The 10221-nt window shown below is 42.3% G+C and overlaps 1 protein-coding gene across 6 annotated transcripts in view; it reads right to left on the bottom strand.

Moving 5' to 3' along the window:
- Window positions 1-6321: 6321 nt before the first annotated feature.
- Window positions 6322-10221, bottom strand: part of ACTN1 (actinin alpha 1) — an 88407-nt gene continuing 84507 nt past the window's right edge. For 4 of the 6 annotated variants that reach the window (XM_027708107.1, XM_027708101.1, XM_027708080.1 and 1 more), the window contains 2 exons: window positions 9010-9168; window positions 6322-7214 (listed from right to left, as the gene is read on the bottom strand). In XM_027708107.1, coding sequence (XP_027563908.1) covers window positions 7056-7214; window positions 9010-9168 — 318 coding nt within the window. In that variant the 3' untranslated portion in view covers window positions 6322-7055. The remainder of the gene's footprint in view (window positions 7215-9009; window positions 9169-10221) is intronic. The other 2 variants (XM_027708073.1, XM_027708087.1) reach the window with 1 other exon arrangement.

The following is a 10221-nucleotide window of genomic DNA, read 5'->3' as shown; positions in this document are numbered from 1 at the left end:
GTGTAGGCGCGGGGGGGCCGTTGGGAGGGACCCCGGAGGTCATCCCGCTCCAGCGCCCGGACCTGGACACGGACACCTCTCACCAACCTGGCTGCTCAGAGCCCCACCCAACCTGGCCCTGAGCATTTCCAGGGATGGGGCACCCACAGCGTCTCTGGGCAAGCTGTTGGTGCTGAACTGCCTCTGACTTTTGACTAAGACATGGCAAAAAAAGTTGGGTGTCAATTCTGCTTAATAAGTGGGGGAGCGAAGTCAGACGTCCAAAGAACTCATCTGAAGTGTTATGCTTAGCCACTCAGTTCTGCCAATAAAAGGTTGCTGTGGCCAGCCCCTTACTACCACCTTCTTCTCCTCTTCAGCACACAGAGTTGCACTGCTTTGGATAAAGCCACGATAATGTCACTGACACCAGGGGGAAACCCTAGGTGGGGAAAAGTGGCTAGTGAAGATCCAGGACTGTAGGGCAGAAGCAGTTTTTCCATGCATAAACAGCACACTACTTTCCTGGTTTATCAGTATCAGATGTACTCACTTTGTGGAATTCTTACAGTGTCATTAATGACATTTTACAGTATGATGATCAAGATAAAAATTGTTACCTGTTTCTTAAGCGTAGCATAGCTTATTAAGTCTTCACTGCCCAAGTACTTAAAATATAGTGACAGTTTGGTTTGCCCATTTTTCCCCATTGTCTGACAGCATCATGTCTGTATTTCCTGCTTTAACTTGGAGTAAATATCTTAGTTACATTTATGATATTGTATGTTAAATTTAGGCATCGTTGCAATTTACTGCCCTCTAATTATTCTTCAGGATGGAGATAACCTATACATTCAACATCCATGTAGTAAACAGAATCTTTTATGTTGGAAGTGACCACTTGAGATCATCTGGTCCAATCCCCCAAGCTTGCCAGGACCTTGTCCATTCAACTTTTTAATATCTCCCCAGATGGAGGCTCCATAACCTCTCTGGACAGCTTGATCCAGTGTTTGACTACCCTTAGAGTAAAAAAAGTGTTTTCTTGTGTTCAGATGAAATGTCATGGGTTTCAATTGTCAGTGGATGCTAGTGAGAAGAGTGTGGCTCCCTCTTCTTCATTCCCTCCCATTAGGTATTGATACACATTCAGCCTTCTCCAGGCTGAACAATCCCAGGTCTCTCAGCCTCTCCATATATGAGAGATGCTCCAGTCCCACAGTCATCTTTGTGGCCCTGTGCTGGACTTGCTTCACGAAGTCCAATGTCTCTTTTGTGGACACAACACTCCAGGTATGGCCTCACCAGTGCTGCATAGAGGGGCAAGACCAACTCCCTTGACCCTCCAGCAGTGCTCTGACTAATGCAGCCCAGGATGCTGTTGACTTTTATCACAAAGCAGCTGATGTGAACTATTATTTAGTAAGAAAATGGAGGAATGTGACAGCTGAACACAGCTAATTGTGATAAAAAAAAAATGTGGGTGGCTGTAGCTGGTGCAAGTATGTCTTAGAACTTTGAATACAATGTTCAGTCGTAAGGCTGTTTTACTTCTTTATTTGATAAGACTGTCCTGGACACTCAAAATGGCAACACTGTGACTTTCTGTGCAAATTCTATGTAGGTGGCAGAGCTGGACTATTACAGGAGCAGCAGAAGAGTGTCTGTGTGCCTGTGTGCTTGAACTGCTGCATTAAGAAGCTCAGAAGCAGAAAAAAGCTCCTTTGGTGGCAGTCTTGGAATGGTATGGGAGTTATAATGATTGGAGTTACTGGCAATAATAAAGATGTCATACTAGAAGCCCAATTAAAGCTTTTTCGGTTTTATCCTGCATCTCTGCAGCCTCTGGGGTCGTGTCAGTGGGAAAGAATGCAGCTGTGCGTCTGGAATGCAGCTCCGGCTGTTCCAGCAGTGCCTGAGCTGGGCTGGAGTCCTGCTTTCCCTTTCTTGGTTGTGGACACTCTGCATGGGTGGTAAAAGGCATGAAATATATCATTAGGAGAATCTGTAGCATTGCCTCTAGTGTATGGGTAGTGTTTCTGGAAGCTATCACACACAAAGCCAACTTTACTAATAGAGCTGTGTTTTAGTTCCCTCATTATTTTGGTTGCACAAAAAGATTGGTCTCTCAGAAGCACATCTGAAAGCCCACTGGCAGCTACTAGTGTCCCGACTGCACACCTACAAATGTAAACAAATACTCATCTGGAATCAGGATACTTAAAAGCCACAATCTGTTTATTGCTGGGATAAATGAACTGCTTTCTCACTTCCCTGAAGAAGACATTTTATTTTCTCTGTGACAGAAAGCAGGATGCTGTGGCTCAGTACCACAGATTAAGTACTCAAGTAAGAAGTAGCACTTCATTAAAGTGATGGTGGTGATGTTTGAATATGCTTAATAATAAAGAAGGTATAAAATGCTTTCTTAACTCTGCAGTTTAAAGTAGTCCTTGGTTTTAGGCAAATCTGTACAATGAAAGCCACAGGGTCATAGAAAAAGCCACAACAGCAATTAAAGAACTAGATCAATGGTCTGGGAAAAGGTTTTAAATAGTTGTAGGATGACTGCAGCACTTAGACTGGAATGTGACAGAGCTGGGCCCAGTTCATTGCTCCACTGTGAACCTTCCTAAGGACCACAGGCAAGTCACTCCTGGCTGGAAACAATAACCCTGCAGCACCTAACAGGTGCCAGCCATCCAGAAAGAATCCATTCTAGACCTAGAGCTGTCTTGTACAGGACATCTGGGGACCAAAAATGCCCACATGCTACTGAATGAATGAGAAGCTGCTAGGAAGCACTGGGGAGATGTGTAGGTCTAAACATCCTGCCCCTGCTCAGTATAGATGCACCTCTCTGCAGCTAGGAAACCAGAGCCTTGTTCCACTTGGGAACCAGAGCATGGTCTTGTCTCAAAGAAGAGTGCCAACATCTGTTTCTAGCAAGGACTAACTAGGACTTGTTCTTTTCTTTGGCTGCCAAAAGACATGTTCAGACCAACAGCTACATTTTGTAAAATGGCCTATTGTTTAAAATACCCATTACTCTGGAAGCTTGGGTTTTCTGTCTTCCTCAGATTGAAGATTCAGGCTCCCACCCGCCAGAGTGTCCTAACCACAGTGTGAGCCTCTGGTGGTAGAGGAGGGAGGCTCCTCTCATTCAAATTTTGCCACTATGGAGCAGAAAACTGAGGGAGAGCAAGTGTAAGGAGAGACCTAGTGATTGAGGTGCTGGGAAAGGCATCCTAGGGCCTGTTTCCCACCTTAAGGGTCTTTATCCTTTGACTGCTTAATAGCAAATACCTAAAAAATACCTCTGTCAGGGACAGAAAAGCAGCATTCTTTCTGCAAACTGAATGCTTAAACCATCAGGATATGGGTTCATGCTTTCTCTCATATTGCTTGAGTGCTTATTTATTTCAGAGAGAGAGAGAGATAGAGTGAGGCTGGGGAGATGCTCCCTGGCCCAGCCTATTAGGTTTTCTCCTGGTTAGGGTGTAGGGCTGAGAGGTAGGAATAAAGCATTGAACTTGTGTTCCTCTCCTCATGTGAAGATATTTTAGGCAATTAGGCTTTTATGGAGCAAATGGGTGGCAAACCCACCTCGAGACTTTGCAAAGGAATCCACCAGTCTTGAGGGTTTGTACCAGTCTTTGTACCCAGGGTGAGATTTGTGGCCCCCAGGATATTGTGATGAGGGGTATTTGCGAGGGGAGTGCTCGGGCCCTAAAGGGGACTGTCACAGGGGACCAGGTGTCCAACAGTTTCAATGGCCTGCTCCAGACCTGCCCCAAAGCAGAAACATAGGTATACAGAGAAGGCTTAGGTGCAACAGGGAAAAGCCTAGTGAGCAATACCTCCAGACTCGGGCAGCAGCTGAACAGAGACTGCTTGGATTGCAATTGTAAATACAGGCTTTGCATTTCTATCTTCTAGTGACATCTAGCCCTTTTCCCCCATGTGCCTTCTTTATTTGCACAGTGGGAATAGCACTAGATGTTTCCCAAAGCAGTAGTGAGAGATCATGCTTTTCCAGACAGTATCAGGATCAGGGTCACTGAGGTATGACAATAGCTACAGTTCCTCAGGATTTTGCTCGAATGCTTGCTAGGTCACCAGGATGAGAACTACTGACTAATAGCAATAAGGTGCAAACAGACCTGCTGAGAAAAGACAGATATGGGAGGTAGTGCAGTTTCTGCCAACATATTTTCTTGCATGTATGTCCCAGAAATCAAAGCAGAGAACAAAACTGAGAAACTATTTCCTGACTCTTGTATGGTGTTCAAAGACATGGGAGGAATCCATTTCAGTATCTTATTGGTGAGATGTAGTTTATAATGGCTCTGAGTCCTCAGAATATAGAAAAGATTATTTTTCTTCTTGCATTTCCAGTGGGTTTAAATTACTGAGATTTAAATCTACTTGAAATAGCCTTAGAAAACATCCTTCCCTGTACAAGGTGCAATCATCCAGCTTTATTCATCACAATGACTGACTACTCTACTGACTGCAGCACTGAGCACATTTTCTCAGTGCCTGAAGGGGAATGTTCTGATTACCTATTTGCATCAGGACATGTCCTAGCCGTTGCTAATCTATGTTTATTACGCTAAGACTTTCCCAGTAGCTTAGAGATAATGCAATGGATTTTAAGGGTTTACACAGTAGCAACCCTTTCAGTAGCCAGAGTCACCTCAACAGTTTAATCAATTCAACATGATTAAGATTTCTTTGTACTTGGCTAGTCTGTCCTACCCCAGCATCTGTAGTGTAAGTAATGTTGTACAAATAACCTTCTTGTTATGGTATGACAATTGTACCTGCTTTCTGGTTTTTTAACAAGTCATTTTAGTTTGAGCTGTCCCTTTTCACAGCCATTACAAATACCCACCCACTCTTTATTCCTTGCCCTCTCCATTATTTCCCTGATAAGACCAGTAAGTCTGATTCATCTGGATGGAATTTCCATGGATATATAAGTACTTCTTTGAAACCAAGTTCATTAAAGGTTGCAGACCAGTTTCCTTTCATTGTCTTCTGAAACTCCTGGCTCTGCTCCTCCACTCTGCTTCAAACCAGATGCTGGCAGCACTGAAGACACGCACAGTCACAAGATAGGTATGAGAGGTTTTTGGAAATGGGTTTGACATTCTGGCAGACAAGACAGACCCATGTTTTTTGAGCACTGAAGAGTTTTTTGCCCCTGTACTGTCAAATAGTCAGGCTGAGGCAGGTACTGAGATCTCAGCAGCCAAAGATATCAATAGTCATGAAAGGCATTTCTTGGTTAATTTCTTGCAAAAGCATTATTTCAATTTCCATGCCTCAAAAGAGAGTATGGCAGATTGCCAGTAATGGTTTACCCGTTATTGGAAGGTGTGAGATTAAGGTGGATTGTCTGCTGCTTCTGTTCTTGGCAGAGGAAGGGGCAGTCACTGAGCTGCAAACAGCTGCTTCCAGAGATTAATTTCATCAAGGCTGATGTCAGGACTTGGCTAAAGAATGGCACGTTAGCTGCAAAACCATGAGTCTAATACCAAAAGCTGTTTCCAAATTTCAGCATCTTAACTGCCAGAGACTGTTAGGCCCCATGGTTGCAAGATAAATCTTGTGCTGCACATGAGGAAGGTGAACATCTTGCAGCATCCTAGCACTCCTCCTTGTGTGGGGTGGTAATGGGGAGCCTTTATCTACAGCCAGGACTTAGCTAGTTATACCTATAAAACACTTACTTGAAACATGTCATGAAGCAGTAATGTAGTTTTTGTTCCTGACCCTGTGTTTCCTTAAAAAGTTGTGGGAGGGCAGGAAATGCACCTGTAATATGAGATGGCTGGAAGGATTAGCTGCTTCCTTTGCTGATTTTCAGGCACATGACTCACTACAGGTCCCAAAGGAGTTGTTCCTAAGGCTGGTTTCTTTTCTATGTCCAACAGAAGGATGATCTCTAGAGGAATTTATGATGTCAAAAGATGTGGTATCAAAACCAGCGAGATATTCAGTGCTGAGCACGGAACAGTGGATTAATTTTTCACAGAAGGTTCAAGACATGGTGGTTGTTTGTACAGATCTAGTAACTAATTCTGTGCTGGTTTTTAAGGAATAATAAGAATATTGTTCCTAGAGATATGGGTGTATCAGGGATTTAAAGTGGTCATAAAGTTGTGAAAATTCCAACACCACTCAGTAAAAATGAAAAGGTTGTAGGGCAGGGAAGTATACCTTTAAAAGTACTGTAATTTCAGTTAAAAACATTAATTTTGGATTCTCTTCATCGTGTTGTTTTAAACTAAATAGGGTAAACAATTTTACTATACAAATGAATAAAGTCTAAAGTTGTTATCTCAAGAATTTTTTAATACGGTTTGTGACAAGCAATATCAAAGTTATCAACTCTCAAGCTTCATGTTCTGAAACCAGACAACTCTCAGGAACAAAAAAAGTTGTGCACTGATAACATAGGAGGCGTATTGTATTTTTTAATTAAATATGAAAAAATGAGCTGTGTACATTATTTTTTCCCTAGAAAACACAGCAATTTCAAAAGTTTATCATAAAATATCTTCATGAAATGAGTGAACCAGCAAATACATGCACTTGTGTGCCTTCCCCCCTCCCAAGATAAATGTGATAAGAGAGACATATGCAAATGTAATAGTTAACAGAACAGGTGGAGTTTTGTCATAGTTTGGTTCATTTTGGAAATGATGGAATGTAACATTGTGCTTGACTTTCTATGTCACAACAAAAAATATTTGGTGCAATATTTTAACATTTTCTTTTTAAGTTTCAATCTGGTGGAGAAAAATACCTTTTCTATAATAAAATATGTCTGTTCTTTTTAAAATGTAACTTTTTTGCACAAAATAATTTTGTAAACTGTTATTTCAAGGGCAAGGCAGGTGGTGCCATGTCAATGTCCTCCCCCCCTACTTAAAAATGTGATCAATTATCTGAAGCAAAACAGGGTAACACAAAAAAGAGCAGAGCAGAGGTTGCTTTGCAAAGAGAAAGTAGGGCATGTTGGACGGGGGAGAGGGGAGGGAGCGTGTGGTGGGAGAGAAAAAAAGTTAAAGGTCACTTTCGCCATAGAGCGCTGTGGAGAAGGACATGTAGTCCAGGGCACCGGGTACAGCATCACGGCCATTGTAGGGTGCCATTCTAGCAATGCAATATTCAGCTTGATCAGGAGGCAGTTCCCGCCGTAATTCATCCACAGTGATGTAGTTCTGCAATGAGGACAAATGATAAGGCAATCATTACTTTCAGAAAACTGACTTTCCTCAGAGGGACAACCACTCCCTCTCCCACCAGGGCAGCAGACGACACTCAGGGACAGGACCCCAACAACTACACTGGGGACATATACCCACACAGGGAGCTCTCTGCGCTTACGCCTTGGGAGGACATGCACTCGCTCCCTACCATATGGACAAGGAGGAGGTTTTTACAGTAGAGAGAAAACTTGGTTTTGCAGGAGAGATGCCAGCGCACCTAAAGAAAACACCTGGAGGTAAGTAAGGTAACTTGTTAGTTTAAGACTGTGCCTTCCTGTTGACAGAGGAGGTCCTGCTGAAAGCAAATGTGAGGGAGCAGTAATATAATTTGGATGCTGACCCTCACCAGCAGGAGGTAACAACTGCTTGTGCTGCTTGGGAGTTGCCATTCCCTCTCTTAAGAACAAGGAAAGGGGCCATCCCCACTAGCTCTTGCAGGTGGCACCAATGCAGGCAGCAGACAAGCAAACACTTTGTATTGCTTCCACAGTTCCAGCAACAATCCTTGCCTTTCACTGCAGACATTTTTAATAAGCAAGAAAAACTTATGGACATTGGACTTCTGGAGACTCACTGCACTGAGCTTGGCTTCTCTCCATGCAGTGGGCAACAGTAATTGCCTGTTTGCTAATCAATATGTTGTCTTTAGCTAACTGACTCATGGGCATTTTCACTCTGTCTGAACAATGGTTCAGGTTTCATACCATCCTTCTCCCTCCTGTGACTTATTATTTTTTCCCCTGCTTTTCAGTTTAATGACTGGGTAAAAGGTATTTTTCTTCATAATGAAATACTGATTCATGTTATAGTCACCAGAGCATATTAAACACTGACAAGTATAGTTAACATACTGTACAGAATAATAAGTAATACTGCATCCCAAAGTACCTCAGTGATTAGTTTATCTGAATAACATGGAATTTTCAGGCCTCAAAAGACAGTAGAACTGGCTTCAGCCAGGTAGATGTCTAAAGGACTGGTATCAGGGGTTTCTACATCATGATTACAAAAAATTCTTAGTGAAACATAGAAACCAGTACTGGATTTAAGGGCAACTCATTATAATCTGAGAAGTGGTATCCAACTTTTCATGTGAGATAAATAATTAGCAAATATAGAAATATGTTAATATTACATGTACATATTATTTGTTCAGTTACATAAAAGATTAGTGGGCATGTAAGAAAAATAAGATTACATATTTTTTATCAGCTGCTTCCACTGATGATGTAAATTCAGAAAATTATTACTTTTTGTATCATTCCCTGAGTTTTCCTACTTTTGACCAATTTCTATGATTAAAAGATGCTCCTCTTGCAAATACAGCATATCCTCAATGAAAATCTGTTGGTTGTATAACAACTGATAGTGACACATGTATATCTGAGAAAGGTCATCTCAAGTTTACAGCTGTCAGTAATTAATAGTTTTCAAGACTAATCAAGAACCATCTGTTGAACTTATTCATTTTAAAATAACAAATTGCGACCAAGGTCTTAATTAAAATTTTAAAGCAAGAGTGGGCAGCAAAGTTCTGACTGAGAGATGAACAGGACTTTTGAGTGCCTTGGCAGGCTGCTCATTAACCCACGCTTTAACCTTGCACTCCTCCAGCACTACAGAATGTTCCTGTGAAAATACTGTCCACGCTGGAGAGTGCTTCCCTCAACACTTTCTCTCAGAGACAAGAGAGAAAAAGGAAAGCAGGAGCCATGCAGATGCAGGAAATGAAGGTGCGGAGCCTGACCTTATCTCCAGCCAGGATCTTGAAGGAAGCCATAACTTGGTCAGCAGTATCAGTATCTGCTGTTTCCCGGGACATGAAGTCGATGAAGGCCTGGAATGTCACTACACCCAAACGGTTAGGGTCGACAATGCTCATGATGCGGGCAAACTCTGCCTCTCCCTGGGGAACAAGAGAGTTATGTAAGCCTGGACATTTGGGCAGCAGTGCTACAAAAGTGAGGAGAAACTGTTCAGCAGCCCATCTCACAGCTAGAAAAACAAAGCCAAATAGAAACCACCTTTGCTTTTTTTTGTTATCAGGATGTTGTTTTTTAGCTTGCTGTTGCGTACAAACGCTTCCCACTCGTTCGTCCTTTGGAATAAAATATTGTCAACTGTGCCCTAGGATAACATCCTGCTCCATCTAGCTCTAGGACAACGCTCCTATCACGGAACAATATCATACAGACTTCAGAGGAAGACCCAAATTTCTCTATACGTGTTGTGCTAGATGTCTGTAGCAGTATTTGAAGATCTGCACTCCTCAAATCCTTTTACTTCCATTTACTTAAAGAGAACTTTTACAGTTTTCTTCAGCTAACAAAACAGAAACCACCAGAGAAATGTCTCTGGGATATTTCATTGTTATCTTACTCGTATTTTCTAGGCAGCTTTGGAAAGAAGGACCTGCATATCTGGAGTAGCCCAGGGAAGTAGTTTTTACAGGGAAGATGCTTCAGCAAAGTTTTGCTACAGAAGCCAAAACCTTGTAGTGTAGGTTTTTGCATTCCTTTTTGCATATAAACCAAGATCATCTATTCTCATTCCTGGGACTCCCCATAGAAAGAGGGGAGAGCAGAGCAGAGTCTTCTCCTGGGAACAGGCTCTCCTAACACATCTAGAACAGTATACCTTCAAGATCCAAATGTTACCATGTCTTGGCATGCTACACTAAAGAGTCTGTATTTATCCTGGGCTGATGAGTAAGATGATTAAACACTGCTTTGCCTGATATCAGGAGCAAAGACACCGAGAGTGCAGCTGAATATGTTTGCACTCTTCTGCCCTTTGGTGAGCATCAGTCTTTCGTGAAGCTCTTTCTATTAGTTGTCATACCCGTCAAGGTGCCACATGTTACTTCTCTGAATATTCAGGTACTCTGGTGAGGAAAAAAGTCATGGGGAGAATGACTGGAACTTGATCAAATGGTAGGAATGAGAGAAGCAGTGTTTTG

Source organism: Neopelma chrysocephalum, unplaced genomic scaffold (assembly GCF_003984885.1).
Source record: "Neopelma chrysocephalum unplaced genomic scaffold, ASM398488v2 Primary Assembly neopelma1_24, whole genome shotgun sequence".
NCBI lineage: Eukaryota > Metazoa > Chordata > Aves > Passeriformes > Pipridae > Neopelma > Neopelma chrysocephalum.
Note: the sequence above shows the minus strand (reverse complement) of the source record. Positions and strands in the feature narration are given on the sequence as shown.